This window comes from Neoarius graeffei, chromosome 9, assembly GCF_027579695.1.
Source record: "Neoarius graeffei isolate fNeoGra1 chromosome 9, fNeoGra1.pri, whole genome shotgun sequence".
Classification (NCBI taxonomy): Eukaryota; Metazoa; Chordata; class Actinopteri; order Siluriformes; family Ariidae; genus Neoarius; species Neoarius graeffei.
The window spans coordinates 63903190-63923038 of NC_083577.1; the positions used below are offsets into that span (position 1 = coordinate 63903190).

The following is a 19849-nucleotide window of genomic DNA, read 5'->3' on the forward strand; positions in this document are numbered from 1 at the left end:
TCATAAGACTCTTTACTGGCTGTTTGTGCTTTCTGTGGTGTACAGTACGTTTGTAAATGTTATGCGCTCTTTTATCATCATGGGAATTGATTTATAGCTCTAAATAAATATTGAAGTTTTTTTTTAAAGAATCCGTATAACTTTATTTGTACACCCGTATACTACGTTTATTGAATCAAATCCGTATAAAATACGGACATTCCGTATAGGTTGACATGTATGTGGTGTATATAACTGTATCCAGGAGGACTCGCTTCATTTAATGATATATAAATAAATTTGGCTTAATCCATGTTTCAGTTAAACAAAGTACATTAAACTCCTGATCAGTAATAAGTTCATTAACCATTAGTGCTTTAGATGTAAGAGATCTAATATTTAATAGCCCCACCTTTAGATCAAAGGCGCTAGCAGTGGCTGTACAGTTAGTATGACCTAATTTTATATTGATTAGATTACTGGAACAAGTTCTCTGAGTATTTCTACTTTTTTTTTTTTGTTGAGCTCGGGGAACATTAATTATAGAAAATTAATCAAAATCTTCTGGCCAGTCAGAATCAAGAACTCAACAGTGCTATGTTTTATTTAAAAAAAAAAAAAAGGCATGATTGAATTAATATATTTTCATATATTTACTCACTTAATACTTTACTGTTTTACTTGTACACCTAAATATTGTGATATTTTATTTTTGCCATATTTCCCTATATTCAAATGAACTGTGTTTTGAGAACTTTGTTTTTATAATAAGATTATTAAAATTATTATAGTGCACCATGTTCTCCTCACTGATGATGTAATCCTGTCTATAGTGTGGAAGAGCAGAAAAGGTTCTCCAGCACACACATACACTCGTGGAACGAGCCTTCTCTCTGGCGTCGGGTGATGCAGAGCTGGCTACTGAATTGGGCTACCAGCTGCTCCTTCAGGGCAGAGCCAAGGAGGCCATAAAGTGGTACAAAATTGCCATGACTTTGGATGAGAGCAGTGTTCCTGCTCTGATAGGTAAGAACTCATTCATTTCAAAGAATGAATTCCTTTTACTCCTCAGCTTCCAAGACATGTCATGAGAAAGTCAACAGGCATCACTGTAACTTTAGCAGAATTGATCCAGAGTCTCTTTACGTGACTAGATACATTGTGAGATGGTCAAAGAGTCTGTGCTTCTACAACTCCAGTTACAAAAATGTTGGGATGCTGTGTGAAACAAACAAATACAGAATGTGATGATTTGCAAATGATGGAAACCCTATATTTCACTGAAAATAGTACAAAGGCAGCATATCAAATGTTGAGACTGAGGAGCATTATTATTATTATTATTATTATTATTATTATTATTATTATTGTTGTTGTTGTTGTTGTTTTAAAGTGCTTATTTTGAATTTGATTTCAGCAAAACGTTCCAAAAAAGTTGGGATGGGACATGTTTACCATTGTGTTGCATCACCTCTACTTTTAACAACACTCTGTAAACTTTTGGGAACAGAGAAGACTAAATGCTGTAGTTTTGAAAGAGAAATGTTGTCCCATTCTTGCCTGATGTACAATTTCAGTTGCTTAACAGTTTGGGGTCTCCACTGTCATATTTTGCACTTCATAATGTGACAAATGTTTTAAATGGGAGGCAGGTTTGGACAGCAGGCAGGCCAGTTTAGCACACAGACTCTTTTTTTTTAAACTACGGAGCCATGCAGTTGTAATACATGTAGAATGTGGTTTCCATGATTTTCAAATCGTCGCATTCTGTTTTTATTTGCATTTTTACACAGTGTCCCAACTTTTTTGGAATAGGAGTTGTAAGATGGGGTAAAAATACTGTAAGCAAATGGCGCACAATAAAAGATTCAAAAAAATTGACAAGGTAATGTTTGCCTGAAACACTTTCCCACTGAAACTCTGAGATTTGTAAGTGAATATGAGGGGCTTGCAGCCTGATTTTTGGTTTTTAAGACTATTAATATTGACACTTATTAGTGTCATAGTACCCATTATAATTTGGCAGGATATTTTTGACCAAGCTGAGAATCTGAGGTCAACTATTGGGCTGGGCATTATAACATTTATAATATTGATATCATTCTATATTAACATTTATGATACATTTTTCTAAGTTTCTTGGGTAGCTTAATGTATCAGTATGTTTATAAAGCCATTATTACTCCAAGTTATTGATTGGAGATGAAACTCTATTTTAAGCAGTTGTTTCATAACCTTTTTCATTATTAATTACTTTACCTTTTTGTAAATATTGAATTGTTTCTGAACTTGATTCTTCATTAATGTGGCTCCACTGTGTTGCATGCACTTTAAATATTGTCTTCTATATTGTGTCTTAAGATGCCTTCAAGTATCCCCCCCCCTTCCCTCTACATTGCTTATGCCTAATTGATTGTGATAACCCTCTGGATTTTGGAATAACTGCAGTCAGAGATTTAGCAGACTGTTCTTGCAATGCATCCAATGTTTCTGAGGCATATTGGTCCCCCCCCCCCCCCAATTTTTCTCTCTATTTTGGTCACCTGACCATTCCAACTCACTAGCTAGATCTCCCATATGATATATCATTCCATCCATCCGTTTTCTTCCGCTTATCCGAAGTCAGATCACGGTGGCAGCAGGGTATTCCAGGTGTCCCTCTCCCCAGCAATGCTTTCCATTTCCTCCTGGAGGATCCCAAGGCACTGCTAGGCCAGATTTTTATATATATATATATATATATATATATATATATATATATATATATATATCTCTAGCATGTTCTGGGTCTACCCCGAGGTTTCCTCCCAGGTGGATGTGCCTGGAAAACCTCCAGAGGAAGGTGCCCAGGAGGCATCCTAATCAGATGAACCACGTCAGCTGACTCCTTTGACATGAAGGAGCAGAGGCTCTATTCCAAGATCCCTCCGGATGTCCGAGCTCCTCACCCTATCTCTAAGGGTGAGCCCAGCTACCCTATGGAGAAAGCTCGTTTCAGCCAATTGTATCTGCATTCTCATCCTTTCAGTCACTACCCAAAGCTCATGACCTTAAGTGAGGGTTTGAACATAGATTGACTGGTAAATCGAAAGCTTTGCCTTCTGGCTCCGCTCCCTCTTCACCACGACGGGCCAGTACGGTGCCCGCATAACTCCTGATGCTGCCCCAACCTGCCTGTTCATCTCATGCTCCAATTTTACCATTACTTGTGAACAAGACCCCGAGATACTTGAACTCCTTCACTTGGGGCAGCAACTCCCTCCCAACCCGGAGGGAGCACTCCACTGTTTTCCAGCAGAGAGCCATGGCCTCAGACTTGGAGGTGCTGACTCTCATCCCAGCTGCTTCACTCTCTGCTACAAACCATCTCAGTGCTTGCTGAAGGTCACGCTCTGAAGAAGCCAACAGAACCACATCATCTGCAAAGAGCAGAGGCGCAGTTCTGAGGTTCCCAAACCGGACACCCTCCTCACCCTGGCTGTGCCTTGAGAGCCCATCCATGAAGATTACAAACAGGATCGGTGACGAGGGGCAGCTTTGGCGGAGCCCAACACCCACTGGAAACATGTTTGACAGTTGCACCATATGGCCAAATATTTGTGGACCCCTGACCATCACACCCATTTATGATTCTTCCCCAAACTGTTGCCACAAAGTTAGAAACTCTCAGTTGTGTAGCATGTCTCTGTATGCTGTATTACAGCTTCCCTTCACTGAAAACTAAGAGGCCCAAACATGTTCTAGCATGACAAAGCCCCTGTGCACAAAGCGAGGCCCATGAAGACATGGTTTTCCAAGTGGAAGAACTTGAGTAGACTGTGCAGAGCCCTGACCTCAACCCCACTGAACACTGCTGGGATGAGTTGGAAAATCAGCTGCATACCAGGCCTTCTTGTGTGGCACCAGTGCTTGATCTCAATAATGCCCTTATGTCCAAATAGGCATATCCACACTCCAAAAACTAATGATCCTCCCAGAAGAGTGGAAATTATTATAACAGCAGAAGGGGACTAAATCTGGAATGGGATCTTCAACAGGCACTTATGAGTGGGATGGTCAGATGTCCACAAACCTTTGGACAAGCAAGTGTAGTGTACCAGCCAATGGGGGCATGTTAAGGAACATGAAGCCAGCCAATGTGCTCCATTGCTGCTTGGCAGAGTAATACACAAGGAGGAGAGCACTATCTGCCCTCTTCTGCATACATAAGGTCACAGAGGTCCGCAATTGGCTCATGTCGCTGTAATTAACAGGGGAGAGAGGGTATGCCATCACTCCTCCCCAAGCATGGCCAGTTTTGCTCCCTTGATTCATGGCCACGGATGGCCAGGATTGTCACATTTTAAATTTGTGATCTGCTGAAGATCAGGTGAACGTTGTTGTGCCAATTGGGAGTGATCAGACTATATTTTTAAGATGTTTATGTTCTGCAGGTATTATTCACTGCCAGTTGAGTGAGGGTCATCTGCAGGATGCTGAGCAGCAGCTCGAATTTCTTACTGAAATTCAACAATCCATTGGCAAATCAGCGGTGAGTCACCAAAAAGATGGATTTCAACTCAAGTCATAATACTGACTTTCTCCAAATTTTCTTAACTTATTTTTTATTGTTAAGGTGTTCATGCATGCATCCTCAAATATATATTTTTATTTTTAATACATGTTGGTCGTTGGTATGGCATGGTTCTTCTCTTTCATAGTCTGTCATATGCCATTTGCTACACCAAGAAACAAGTCAGGAACTAAATGTTTTACTCTATTAGAAGCCTAAAAACCTTTTTAAGTACTCGGTCACTTGTGAATATTATTAGATATTGGTCGTTCCCATATTTATTTATTTATTTTTTTTTGTTCTGCACATTTATAATAGGGTATTGCTGAATCATACACATTTTGCAATGGCTTATTTTGTTAAGTTGCTCAGTGATTCAGGCAGTCTTCTTTAAATCCTCTTTAAATCAGTCAAACACAGCTGTGATTCACTGATGCATCCACTTGTTTTGTTTAGATGGAGTCATCTGTAGTGTGTAACATCTTCCATTCAGACATATGAAGGTTTTCTTTACAACATCAGTCAGACACAGTATGTGTTCAGCTGAGCTGCAGAAGTGAGCACACAATGTACTCTCCAGCTATTTAGTTACTAGTTAAACAAGATAATCTACTCAAGTGACATGAGTGGTAGGCATAACACAGAGTAATGTGTAATGAAACATTATATTCTAGATAACTCTGTCTCTTCTGATCTTTGAGCAACATTCTTATTAGATGTTTTCTATGTTGCTGTGTGTATTAGGAGCTGCTGTATTTGCAGGCAGTCTTGGCCATTCGCAAAAGGAAGTCTCAGGATGAGGTGACCAACCTGCTGAATGTCGCTGTGGACACACACTTCTCCACTCTCCAGGGCCTGCCACTCAGTATAGAATACTATGAGAAACTTAACCCTGACTTCCTGCTGGAGATTGCAAAACAATACCTGGCGCTCTGTCCTGCCAAGGTTTGTCTTGCATGATGCGCAGACAGAAACTCTGACTACAACCAATGTTTCATAATATATACTTGAGTGCAAAAGTTTTCTGGTTGAAATTTAACTTCACAGTCTAATTGCAAAACAGTATTGCATGGTGTTTCAAGGGATTCCAAAGATCCAACATATGTTTTCTTACTAAAAAAGTTACAACATGACCTAAATATAAGCTCAAAGGTTTACATCCCCATTGAATATCTTGTTGGTTTCAAAGAATATACAAACTTTTGCACTCAGCCCTTTACTACATGACAGTCTTCTCAGCTTATGATATAAACATGCTGCCAATTGTGTGTTTAATTTCCTTGTAAGTTAAATCCCACAGTCCCAATTCATGTATCAACCTAAATTTAACCCAGTTTACTTTACTTAATTTTACTTGGGTTTATTTATCAGTGATAAACTGCTAATACTAGCAACTATTACACAAGCATTACTGACCAATCCAAAAGCTAGATCACACATGTTAGCAAGTAATCTCAACACTAACTGGCCTAGGGTCAAAGACAAGTAAGAAACCCAAACAAGGCATACATGTCAGATCAACACTTGCCTGCTGGCGGCACGGTGGTGTAGTGGTTAGCACAGTGGCCTCACAGCAAGAAGGTTCTGGGTTCGAGCCCAGCGGCCGGCGAGGGCCTTTCTGTGTGGAGTTTGCATGTTCTCCCTGTGTCTGCGTGGGTTTCCTCCGGGTGCTTCGGTTTCCCCCAGAATCCAAAGACATGCAGTTAGGTTGACTTGGGGCGACCTTGGGCTGAGCAAGGTACCTGACCCCTGACTGCTCCCTGGGTGCTCTGGTGTGGCTGCCCACTGCTCTGAATGTGTGCGTGTGTTCACTGCTTCAGATGGGTTAAATGCAGAGGATGAATTTCACTGTGCTTGAAGTGTGCATGTGACAAAGGTTTCTTCTTTCTTCTTAGTGCTGATGAAGACACTTTTTAAATCTGAATTTGGAATAAGCTGGAATAGTTAGGGGGAGGCATGGTGGTGTAGTGGTTAGCACTGTTTACCTCACAGCAAGAAGGTTCTGGGTTCGAACCCAGTGGCTGACGAGGGCCTTTCTGTGTGGAGTTTGCATGTTCTTCCTGTGTCTGCGTGGGTTTCCTCCGGGTGTTCTGGTTTCCCCCACAGTCCAAAGACATGCAGATTGGGTTAACTGGTGACTCTAAATTGACCGTAGATGTGAGTGTGAATGGTTGTTTGCCTCTGTGTCAGCCCTGCAATGATCTGATTACTTGTCCAGGGTGTCTCTCACCCGTAGTCAGTGGGATAGACTCCAGCTTGCCCACGACCCTGCACAGGATAAGTGGTTATGGATGAAATGGTGAGTTTGGGAAAGTATATTTATGAGCTACAAAAGGAGCAGACTCTCTTCTCCAGGAGCAGAGGTGGCCAAAGGCTACTGCCAATGAATCCTAAGGAAATGCAACATCCAGATACACTCACACTAAGTGCCTTCTGATGTGTAAGTCACACCCTGGAAAGAGCTTAGTTTAATTTTCCTTTGCTTTAGCAACATCTTAGATGTACCAGTGTTGTAAGGCACAGGTGAGACCATCAAGCAAGTTCAGTTAGAATGTTTGGGGATGCACACATTTACCTGTTGCTCATCTGGTCCTCTAGAACCATGGTTCACAAGTGGGATCTGGAGATCCCAGGGGATTGTGAATGGGGTTCTGGTTGTATTTTTACAGTTAAAGGTGTCCTTGACTGGATAAAATTTTTGAGATCCCCTGCACTTGAAAGTATTTGTTATAAAGCTTTGTAGTACTCTATAGTCATCTGTTTTTCTTTTTTACCTGTGTTACTGCATAAACTGATGGTCTGTCTTATTGTCAGCTTCCAGCCCAGGGCCAGGCTCCTGCTCCTCAGCTACAGAATTGTGCAGCTGTGTTGGACACAGTGGTCAAGCTTGTCCCTGGACTCCTCCAAGCCGTGTTCCTGATGGCAAAAGTCAGGTTTCTGTCAGGTGCATGTTTTAAATTTAACAGTTGCTTTTTCTGAAAGAAACATCAAGTTTCTCCTGAGGTCATGTAGCATTTTTGTTGACCCTGATCTTCGTCCCATTTAGGGAACATAGAGGCAGCTCAGAGCAGTCTGGAACATTGTTTGGAGCAGAAACCCTGCTTTGCAGATGCCCACCTCCTCATGGCACAAATCCATCTCCTCCAGGGCAACTTCAAACTCTCTTCACAGTCTCTAGAGCTCTGCCTCAGCCACAACTTTGAGGTGACAGTGGATTTTTTTTTTTTCTCAGTCAGTGACAAACGCATGGTCAACTCCAAAATAATTGACAACCTACAAGAAAATGAAAATGTATTATATAAAATGGTTATAATGATTTCAGATGCTCAGCTCAAATATTGAGGGGAGATCCTTATCCTTCCTCGAAGCAAACATTCTCACAGGCATTTGAGATAGTATAAATAGTAAGATACAGACCATCCACAAAATGATATAAAAACAGCTGACCTGCCAAGACATGGAAAAAAACCCGCATCAGAAAAATCTAAAGAGTAACGTCGATGATCTGTCAGGATTTATCTAAGCTTAAACTTGTCAATAAGTGTTTTTGGACCAATTAGAAGCTTATTAAACAAGTACAGTAAATGTATGTATAGATCCAGTATGTCTTCTGGCATGTATGGGGTTAGTTGATTTTGGGCACCTTTGCCAGTCATACTGACAAGTGATGAATGAAATCTGGTCTTTTCATTCACAGCAGTCTGACTACTCAACAACAACTGAAACTGCTTTTTGGCATTTCACATGTCAAGGTTTTCCGATTGCTTTGACAGGGCCCGCAACTTTACAAGCCTACAGACATGACAGCAGCTGTCATTGCATGCATGTACATATGTAAGTTAATCTTTATAATTATAGATCTCGACCATACGTAGTTTTATGTCTCTCGTGCACAATCGGTCATTTGTGTAATCATGTCAGATTATGATGGACCAAGTACAAATACACCAAAGAAAAGAAAGCATGTGCATTCTAAAATGTTCAGTGAAGAGTGGTCTTTTGCATTTCCATGTTCCCAGCCTGTGAAAGATCAGCCAGGCAAAGCGTTTTGCACAGTGAGGTATATATTAATTTTAATCACTTATTTACAAGCTCTAGACCAAATGGTTAAACTTCCATTTATGTTACTGGTTTGTAAAGTGATCCATATGCTGGAAATATCCCAGTGTTTTAATATATCTAAAATGTAGATCTGCATCTGATAGACTGTAGTGTAGGCCCATAGTAGCCTAGTGTCTGTAATGATCTAAGACTAATGTGTGATTTATCAAACGTCAAGGTCGTTGCCATGTCAACGTAAACACTGTTTGGTGCTGTCAGATGCTAAACATGTGCTGTTATAAACTGTCAGCAGATGCACCATCCACGTGCAAGTTTTGATACCAATATAAATGTCATAAAAATAAGCTGGAATGCTTGGAAATTGCATATTTCAATGCCATTTTAAAACATATTTTTCTGTGGGGGACACTCCCCCGAATCGGTGTACTTCCTGGTCAATTTGGCAACATGGAAACAGGGCTGTAGTGAAGGCTAAACACACACAAATGGCGTTTACACATCACCTACATTTTTGAGATTGCATGCACGCACCTCTAATAGAGTTAACACAAGTTTAAAATGTGCTGGAGTTACAGATTACTATTTGCTGTACCTCAGTGCACTACATGGTTGTTCTGCTTTCATTGTTCTTTATACTTCAGGGATGAGAGTTTTCCGCTTTTCGGCGGATTTCCGCTTTTTCTGAGTAAAAAAACCGACCTTTTTATATTATGCCAAATCCGTTGAGAAATTTTTTTTATTAATTGAGGGGGGGTTGGGGTATGTTCCTTCATGCTGTTCAAACTTAATTAACTCCAACGATGTTTACACATTATTTGGAAGTCGCCATCTTTAATCTCGTTGAATGTGATGTAAAATTCGTGTTATCTACATTGTTATTGGTCAAAACATCGATGTCGAGACCATAATAGCCAATCAAAACAGTTTTTACAAAGATACCCACAGCCGTTTTCTTTTATCAAAACTTAGACATGTTCGTGAGCTGCATATCAAAAATGCGCTCCTCTAACCGGCGGTTTTTCTCAAGATGCCGAATACTATTGACAAGCGAGATGAAGCAAAAGTACGTGAAATTGATGCTTGCATAAAAAACAAGTTTAGCAAAGCAAGAGAGGAGTGTGAGCGAGAGCTAGGTTAGAGCATGTAAAAACACAGGAGGAGCTGGCTAATGAAAGAAAAAGGGAAAAAGAGAGGACTGATAAGCTTTTGGCTTTGGCCAAGAAGCTGAAGAAGTCTAAATGATCAAATGAAAAATTGTTTCAAAAATAACTGGGAACTGTAAATAACTTTTAACTGTAAAAAATGTAAATAGACATTTTCCTTTTGAAGATGTGGACAATAAGATAAAGACAGTCCCCATAAAATATGCATTTGTTTGATTCAATACATTTGAATATATGATAATTTGAATTATAGCTGACAGTGTTGATAACTGTAATAACTTTTTAAAGTTTAAATAGACATTGTGAAGAAATCATATACAAGTAATGTGGACATTAGGAAAAGGTCAGTCTCCATAAGATATGAATGTTTTTATTTAATTCAATATATTGAATATATGAAAATTTGAATTATTAATGGAACTGTAAATAACTCTGAATTTTAATGGACATTTTTTTTAGAAAAACAAGTGATGTTGACAATGAGTAATAACCAGTCCCCTTAAAATGTAGATGTTATTTTGAATTAATACAATACACATAGCCCTGTGATGACCTGGCGACTTGTCCAGGGTGTACCCCGCCTTTCGCCCGTAGTCAGCTGGGATAGGCTCCAGCTTGCCTGCGACCCTGTAGAACAGGATAAAGCGGCTACAGATAATGAGATGAATGAGATGAGACAATACACATATTGATTTTGATGCATATTGTTCTATATAATAGTGTTTTTATTTCAATAAGTATGAAAATAGGCATCAGGTGTTTTAATTAATTACAGCTCAGATTGCAGGAAATAGGGTGTGTAAGGTCTCATTTTGAAAAAAATTTCCCAGGGGGTGTCACCCCACACCCCCCCTTATTACTTCAGGTGCCTTCGGCGCCTTCAGGACATTTTACAGATTTTCTGCTTTTTTTCATCAGGACCCACTCTTATCCCTGATACTTTCAGTTCCTACAAAGACCTCTCACAAGACACACACACCCCCCCCCCCCCCCCCCCCCCCCCGCACTGCAAAAATGATATCTGAAGTTAGAATATCTTGAATATAGTTAAAACGAGCTAGCATTTCCTATTAGAAGAATACAAGACACCAACTCTGAGATTATTAAAACTAGTTCTAGATTGTAACCAACTTATTCCAAGATGTCTTGTCAAGTAAAATTTATGTCCATGCAGCAAGATAATTTCTCAAGTATTAAGGAATGTTCACCTCAAATTCAGTTTTCAGTTTTTTGCTCCTTCTCTCTCTCTCTCTCTCTCTCTCTCTCTCTCTCTCTCTGTGTGTGTGTATGCGTGTGTGTGGAGAGCAGGTAAGGGAGCACCCTCTGTATCATCTGATTAAAGCTCAAACCCAAAGAAAGATGGGTGAGCTGCAGGAGGCCATTCAAATGCTTCAGTTGGCCATGAGTCTGCCAGGAGTAAAAAGAGTAGGCTCCTCTGCCAAAACCAAAGCCAGGAGAGTGGAGCTCAGCACAGCAGACTGTGTTTCTGTGTATCTGGAGTTGGCAGAAGCACTGTGGCTCAATGGAGAACAGGTAATACTTGGGGTAATGAGAGGTTAAAGTGACTTGGCTTTCAGTGTAACTGAATGAAGTTTATATAAAATGATATTACATGGTGGTGCGAAAATATGTTTATCTTCAAATGGTGAACATGTTTCACAAGTGAGTGCAGCGAATGAGTAAATATATTTATTATCGAGACACGAGTGTTTTACTGGGAAATACACCACTCGTATTTTTCATACGAACTTCATCCGGGACACTGAGTAACACATTTTCCAATATCCTCATTCGTGAGGAAATCAGTGAGTTGTTCTGATTATCTTGTGTAGTTTTTGTTCGTGAATGTGTCTATATAATAAAAAGAAAAAAAAAGAGAATTACACGTTGGCTTGAAGATATGAAGTTTATTTTCTCGTGTTGTAAAAATATTTTTCATATGAAATGCATTGTGGACCTGAGTGACATATTTTCCAATATCTTCACTCATGAGGATATCAATGACGTCACTTCTAATGTTTTCCCGCTGACTTAACACACATTGTCAAAATGGTGAACCAGTTCAGAATTAAAATTCTTTTGATTAACTTGCGTATTTTATGTGGATGTGTCTATATAATATTACATGGTGGTGTGAAAATATGAAGTATATCTTCTAGTGTTGGAATATGTTCACCACTCAAACTTCATATCTTTGCACCACTGTGTAATATCTATCTATCTATTTATCTATGTTTATTTCTATCCACATTCACTGGACATGAGCAATCGCACACTCTGATCACCTACTCTACTACTAGGATATCAGCTCATATACAGTGAGTATAGAAAAACAAAATGGCGGCGCGTTTTGCTCAACCAGTCAAGGATGAAATAAAAACTGTACTCGAAAACAAAACCCCAACAATTATCAAGTATTTACAACCCCGATTCCAAAAAAGTTGGGACAAAGTACAAATTGTAAATAAAAACGGAATGCAATAATTTACAAATCTCAGAAACTGATATTGTTTTCACAATAGAACATAGACAACATATCAAATGTCAAAAGTGAGACATTTTGAAATTTCATGCCAAATATTGGCTCATTTGAAATTTCATGACAGCAACACATCTCAAAAAAGTTGGGACAGGGGCAATAAGAGGCTGGAAAAGTTAAAGGTACAAAAAAGGAACAGCTGGAGGACCAAACTGCAACTCATTAGGTCAATTGGCAATAGGTCATTAACATGACTGGGTATAAAAAGAGCATCTTGGAGTGGCAGCGGCTCTCAGAAGTAAAGATGGGAAGAGGATCACCAATCCCCCCAATTCTGTGCCGACAAATAGTGGAGCAATATCAGAAAGGAGTTCGACAGTGTAAAATTGCAAAGAGTTTGAACATATCATCTATAGTGCATAATATCATCAAAAGATTCAGAGAATCTGGAAGAATCTCTGTGCGTAAGGGTCAAGGCCGGAAAACCACACTGGGTGCCCGTGACCTTCGGGCCCTTAGACGGCACTGCATCACATACAGGCATGCTTCTGTATTGGAAATCACAAAATGGGCTCAGGAATATTTCCAGAGAACATTATCTGTGAACACAATTCACCGTGCCATCCGCCGTTGCCAGCTAAAACTCTATAGTTCAAAGAAGAAGCCGTATCTAAACATGATCCAGAAGCGCAGACGTCTTCTCTGGGCCAAGGCTCATTTAAAATGGATTGTGGCAAAGTGGAAAACTGTTCTGTGGTTAGACGAATCAAAATTTGAAGTTCTTTATGGAAATCAGGGACGCCGTGTCATTCGGACTAAAGAGGAGAAGGACGACCCAAGTTGTTATCAGCACTCAGTTCAGAAGCCTGCATCTCTGATGGTATGGGGTTGCATTAGTGCGTGTGGCATGGGCAGCTTACACATCTGGAAAGACACCATCAATGCTGAAAGGTATATCCAGGTTCTAGAGCAACATATGCTCCCATCCAGATGACGTCTCTTTCAGGGAAGACCTTGCATTTTCCAACATGACAATGCCAAACCACATACTGCATCAATTACAGCATCATGGCTGCGTAGAAGAAGGGTCCGGGTACTGAACTGGCCAGCCTGCAGTCCAGATCTTTGACCCATAGAAAACATTTGGCGCATCATAAAACGGAAGATACGACAAAAAAGACCTAAGACAGTTGAGCAACTAGAATCCTACATTAGACAAGAATGGGTTAACATTCCTATCCCTAAACTTGAGCAACTTGTCTCCTCAGTCCCCAGACGTTTACAGACTGTTGTAAAGAGAAAAGGGGATGTCTCACAGTGGTAAACATGGCCTTGTCCCAACTTTTTTGAGATGTGGTGTTGTCATGAAATTTAAAATCACCTAATTTTTCTCTTTAAATGATACATTTTCTCAGTTTAAACATTTGATATGTCATCTATGTTCTATTCTGAATAAAATATGGAATTTTGAAACTTCCACATCATTGCATTCCGTTTTTATTTACAATTTGTACTTTGTCCCAACTTTTTTGGAATCGGGGTTGTAAAAGAAACAGAAATAGCTAAAACAATATAGTCCCCCCCAGCTCCTGTTCCATGATTCAGCCCAGTTGGTAATGCACCTTTTAAGCTGGTTTGCCAGCTGCCAAAAAAAAAAAAACCTCAAAAAGAAAACCCCAAAAAATACAAAAAAAGTAACAAAATATGGAATAAAGTATTTGATGGTAAGAATGTATCTTTTTTTTTTTTCTTCAAGAATTATTATAGCATTTTTCACAAATTTCTACTGTCATTCCACCATTTTATTTACATTCTAAGCAGAAATTATTTTGTTGGACGTTTTGTATGAAGTTTTTATTTATCGAATTTGCAAACGATAAATTGCTCTTTCTCAAAATCCAGTGAATGTGGATAGAATAAAACAGTTATTCCACTCAATCTTGTTGTACATGGCTTATAGCCGACTCGGTGCTACGCACCTTGTCGGCTGTCAGCCCATGTACGACTCAATTTCATGGAATAACTTAATTATTCACACACTTTTTGTTGCTTAGGTAATTGACTTACTCCATTCAATGTTATTGTGTCGTCATGAACTCGAAATCTGTGCTTTTTTTTGTGTGTTAACCACAGCATGAGGCAGCTAAAGTGATGCAGGATGCTATCAATGAGTTTACTGGTACTCCTGAGGAGCTGCGTGTCACCATCGCTAATGCCGACCTTGCCCTGCTGCGGGGGGACACAGAGCTCGCATTGAGCATGCTTCGAAACATCACACAGGAGCAGCCCTACTTTGTGCAGGCCATAGAGAAGATGGCAGATGTGTACCTGAACCACAGGAAGGAGAAACGGCTATATGTAAGCTGCTATAGGTGAGGGGGAACTGCATGCACCATATCAATATTTAAATAGCAACCTTAAGCAGACATATGTCAATAAAATAAAATTATTATTATATACTATATTATAAATACCCTGCAATGAACTGGCATCCTATCCAGGGTGAATTCTCTCTACTTTGCAACCAGTGTTTGCACTGGGATTGACTCCAGATCCACCATGACCTGATCTAAATAAACATCCAGTATGATAATAGCTATGTCATATGCTCAGATACACATTTGAGAAAAGACAAACAAGTCTTGTCTGTGACTCAAATACTCATGTTTACCCCCCCCCCCCCCCCCCAAAAAAAAAAAACAAAACCCACACACAGACACTCATGCACTTGCGTTTATTGCATTCTAATGGGAAAACTAAACATATCTTCATTTTAAACAGGGATTTGGTGGAAAAGATGCCCAGCTCACATACATACTTACTATTAGGAGATGCCTATATGAACATCCAAGAGGTTGGTATTAAATGACCTTATGTATTACATATAAACCTTTCCTGTATCTTCTTTCAAATGGGTAGGAACTAGATAGTTGTACTGAATAGGGCATTTGTCATCAGAAAATATTGTTAATCAATATTTGTTCAAAAACTATTGTAGGAATATTTACACTCCGGCAAATGGAGTGCATTTGTTTATTTAGAGGACTGGCTCAGTCAGGTTTTGAAGCTCTCACTTTATTACTGAGTCTGAACATGAAAATGTGTTCTCTCAGCCTGAGATGGCCATTGACGTTTATGAGCAGGCTTTGAAAAGAAACCCTAAAGATGGTGCTGTGGCTAGCAAGATTGGGAAAGCTCTTGTCAAGACCCATAACTATGTGAAGGTAAGCATATGAAGAGACACTATTCCCATTATACCGTTCACCAAAAACTGTAATCTTCTGCAGTGTATACACATTCAATATTTCGTCAGTCTCGAATGTTTGTACTTAATAATACTTAACGGTGGTATATAATTCATTAATAAATGTGTTTACCTTGAATTAGTTACCAGACAACTCCTCATATATTTTATACCCAACATGATATTAAATTATCTTCATGTATAAGCAGATCGACCCACTATTGTCTATAAAATACCTTATCTGTATATTTGGTCTTTTTGACACCTTGAATGCTAAACGGAGGCATACAGTAGTTACAGAAATACGTTAAGTCCACAGAGAAATAAATGCACAGATAACATAAAACTGGTTCTGCCACACACCAAAGGAATAAAACAAAACAATAAAAATGAGGGGTATGTTCGGAACTCAGCAACAGATTGCTCCACCATATGTTTTACATAATCATACATTTTACACACCATACATTCAGAAATCTGCCCATATTACTTCTGTTTTTTTTTTTTTTTTATTTCATCTACATTCAATTTAAAATAATCATTTATATTTACAAAGTACTCTATAGTTAACTGCACTCTTCCAGCCATACATTCTGACCTGCACTTTTATGTCTTCTGCTATTGGTGTTCTCACCACCCCTTGTACTCCTCTGTCTGACATGGATGGGAGATTGTTCCGTGCGTTTGCTTCTAAAATTTGGAACACTCTTCTCCATCAGACCCTACAATATCCTCTCATTTTTCAAAGCCAAACTTCAAAGTCATTACTTATTTCCATAACTAGTTATGCCAGTACACTATTTTATTACTTGTTACCACCCTGTTATCTTATTTTTATGGACTTGTTATGCAATAGGTCTAATTGTCATATGAGTCATTTGTTAATTCCTCTCTTAAAGTATGCTTATGCAGTAATGGGAACTTTTGTCTTTTAGTTTGTTTGCTTAAATCTATATTGGTTGTGATAGTTAACAATTATTTGCCAAAGGCAAAGTGAATTTTGGTGAATAATAACTGAGAATAAGTCGAGGTGATTATTCACTGATCTTCACTGAGCCTGAGGCGGATAATTGTTTTAGTATAAATACACAGGTGATTTTTATTTAAAAAAAAATTTATTTCAATCTTCAGAAGTGGCATGCAAATGTAATAACGGCACTGAGCAAGGTTGTGTCATTTATCTATGCCAACCCGCATAAAATACTTTGTTTTGAAATGGATAAAATAAATCACAATTCCATCTTTAGCTTTGAATAGTTTTAGACCAAACTTCTTAGCATCTTTAGTGCTTTTTGGAACATCGTTTAATTTCATGATTTGTAATTCTTCCTCACTTACAGTGACAAAGCGATTGGCAGCCATTTTGCCAAGTCGCCCGAGATGATTATCGAGAAATAGTCTGCATTTCTCAACCAACTGGCGCATGTGATTTTCGATAATCATTTGTGTATTTATGAATAAAGCCCTCTCTCTCGCTCATAAAATTTCCATTTCTTGACAATAACTGGCACCTGTACCCATGAATCCTACCCTGTTGTGTCAAGATAAAGCAGAGATACTCAAGAAATGTTTGCCCCCCCCTTCTTCTCCTCAGGCCATAAACTATTATGAGGCTGCTCTTAAGAGTGGTCAGCAAAGCTTCTTGCGCTATGATCTGGCTGAATTGCTCATGAAGCTAAGACAGTATGAACGCTGCGAGAAAGTTCTGCACGAGGCTCTCTCGCACGACCCTGGTGAGACCTTAATGCACATGGTGTGGAAACCTGTTCAACACAAAAAAAACCACACACACACAAAACACAACAGCTTTGCATGCAACCAAACATTTACAGCAAATAATTCAGGAACTACTTTGCTTAGAGTTTAATTTTCTGTGATTTTAGTGAATGAACTGCCTTTGCTAACAGAGGATTGCCGTTACCTTGTACTGCTGGCCAAGATTCAGAGCAAAGTCAATAAAAATGATGAGGCTTTGCTTTCTTTACATCGTGTGAGTCTGCTGTCATTTTCATTGATTGGTTCTTTGTCCATGTGTTCCAGTTTATTTCAGGAAGCATTGTAATTATTACTGACTGTGTTTGATCAGGCGAGAGATGTGCAGGCGAAGGTGCTGAAGCGTGTTCAGTTGGAGCAGCCTGACGCAGTGCCCATGCAGAAGCAGCTCGCCTCTGAGATCTGTGCTGAAATTGCCAAACACTGCAGCCACCAGCGTGGCTATGAGAGAGCCGTCAAGTTCTACAAAGAAGCGCTTGTGTACTGTGAGAGTGACAGCAAGGTCAGCACGGTTAAATCAGTGTGTGCAGTGTGCTCCTCTCTCTGCAGCTGTGTCTCAGGAGCCTTTCACTTCTCACTGTGGGTGTGATGGGGTTTATTGTGAGAGATTTCAAGAAGGATGCATGAAGTATTTTAAATTATCTGATGATTTATTACAATTTGAAAAGTTTGCCCTTGTGTTCTCTTTAATTATCCCCCGCCCAAACGAAGTTTGGCGGGGGATATAGAAACAGCTTCCGTCCATTCGGCTGTCCATCTATCCGGTCACATTTTTGTTTCCAGGCCATATCTTTAAAACTACTGAATATATCTTCATGAAACTTTGTATACATATCAAGCAACATGTGAACTGATGCCTTTTGCTATTTTGGATTATTGAAAAAAAGTATTTTTCAGATTTTTACATAAAATATAGATTTTGACTTCGTTTCTAAGAGCACTGTTTGTTTCCAGAGCATATCAGATTTCAAGTTTCAAAGTGTTTATTGTCATATGCACAGTAAGGAACATGTCCTCTTGCTCAATGAAATTCTTAGTTTGCCGTCCACCATGAATGCCAAATTACAAAAATAAATAGGTGGAAGAAATAATACAAAGTAAAGGCAATATAGTGCAAAATAAAAGCAAAAAAAACACCAGTATAGTACAAAATAAAGGTAATGTAGTGCAAAATAGGCAGTATAATACAAAAATAACGCAATGATAGAATGTAGCAGCGAAAAAGGGGCAGTCTTGTGTAAACAGTCAAGGACAGTTTATAGGGAGGTAGTCCATGGTTATAGACTCCTGTCAGCTGTTCAGGAGTCTTATGGCGGAGGGAAAGAAAGCGTTTTATATCCAAAACTATTCATGATACGGATTTGAAACTTGGTATGCATGTTAACAAGGTGATGTAGATGTGCCTTGTCATACTAAGAAATTTAAATTTTTCATGTTTCCATGGAAACAATTTCAGACTTGGTCTCTCAGGTTAGTCTTAGGGGTAGGTTTTGTTTCCAGAGCAGAACTTGAAACCTATGAGTGGTATGGTCTTGAAAATTGGTGTACGTGTTGATTAAGTAATGTATATGTGCCTTTTGATATGAAGAAATGGGAGAATTTTTAATTTTTAGCTCCCCTGGACCAAAGGTCCGGTGGGCTTATGCCATGGGCTGCTGAGGTCAGTGTAAAGAGGTAGGGTTAGTTTTCTGTAGCAAAACTTGAAAAATGTGACCAATAATATCTTGAAACTTGGTATATAGTTGGTATATAGGGTGGGGGATATAGATTACTCTGTCTTATTGTTTTTTATTATAATATGTGATATTCTGTTGCAGGAAGCTTTGCTTAAAGTCTCTCTTTTGACTTAGTTGCTTTTTCCTGTCTTTCTGTTAAACCAGGTGATGTTGGAGCTAGCCCAGCTGTATCTAACTCTGGATGATGTAGAGGCTTGCCAGCAGCAGTGCAGTGTCATCCTGAAGAACGACCCAGTCAATGAAGCAGCAACACTGGTTAGTGTCTCAACAATACCTCCCCGTTTGTTGCTAACTATATTTTTGTCTACAAGCTGCATTCATGTGTGTTCTCTGCTTTGCTTCTGTAGATGATGGCTGATCTGATGTTCAGGAAACAGGACTATGAGCAGGCAGTTTTCCACTTCCAGCAACTGCTGGAGAGGAAACCAGGTGTGACTGATTGTATCTCCTGTATCAGACAGCTGATCTTTATCAGGTCCAGCCAGCATCCCATCAGAATGAGAGAGTGATGAGGGAAACCTGAGTACAGAGCGATGTGCTGGCCTGCTGTGGCTTTGTTTTGATGTCTTTACCACATTTAATCTCCCTTAGACAACTATCCAACACTGTCCCGGCTGATTGACCTGCTGCGCAGAGCTGGCAAACTGGAGGAGATTCCCAGATTTCTGGATATGGCTGAAAAACACTCGCCAAGAGCCAAGTTTGAGCCAGGGTACAACTACTGCAGAGGCCTTTACTTGTGGTAAGGATAAAGAGAAAAATTCAATGCAGCAGACAAATGTTGTACAACTCATCTCATCTCATTATCTCTAGCCGCTTTATCCTTCTACAGGGTCGCAGGCAAGCTGGAGCCTATCCCAG

General features: G+C 39.5%; 1 protein-coding gene across 1 annotated transcript in view; it reads left to right on the forward strand.

Annotated features, from left to right (window-relative positions):
• ttc21b (tetratricopeptide repeat domain 21B) overlaps window positions 1–19849 on the forward strand; it is a 43065-nt gene that overhangs the window by 17762 nt on the left and 5454 nt on the right. Inside the window, exons 9-23 of the mRNA XM_060930081.1 lie at window positions 813–1005; window positions 4413–4510; window positions 5276–5476; window positions 7346–7475; window positions 7578–7735; window positions 11065–11289; window positions 14369–14607; window positions 15017–15089; window positions 15349–15459; window positions 17074–17212; window positions 17363–17469; window positions 17566–17754; window positions 19133–19243; window positions 19336–19417; window positions 19580–19730. Of these exons, the coding sequence (XP_060786064.1) occupies window positions 813–1005; window positions 4413–4510; window positions 5276–5476; window positions 7346–7475; window positions 7578–7735; window positions 11065–11289; window positions 14369–14607; window positions 15017–15089; window positions 15349–15459; window positions 17074–17212; window positions 17363–17469; window positions 17566–17754; window positions 19133–19243; window positions 19336–19417; window positions 19580–19730 (2207 nt within the window). The remainder of the gene's footprint in view (window positions 1–812; window positions 1006–4412; window positions 4511–5275; window positions 5477–7345; window positions 7476–7577; window positions 7736–11064; window positions 11290–14368; window positions 14608–15016; window positions 15090–15348; window positions 15460–17073; window positions 17213–17362; window positions 17470–17565; window positions 17755–19132; window positions 19244–19335; window positions 19418–19579; window positions 19731–19849) is intronic.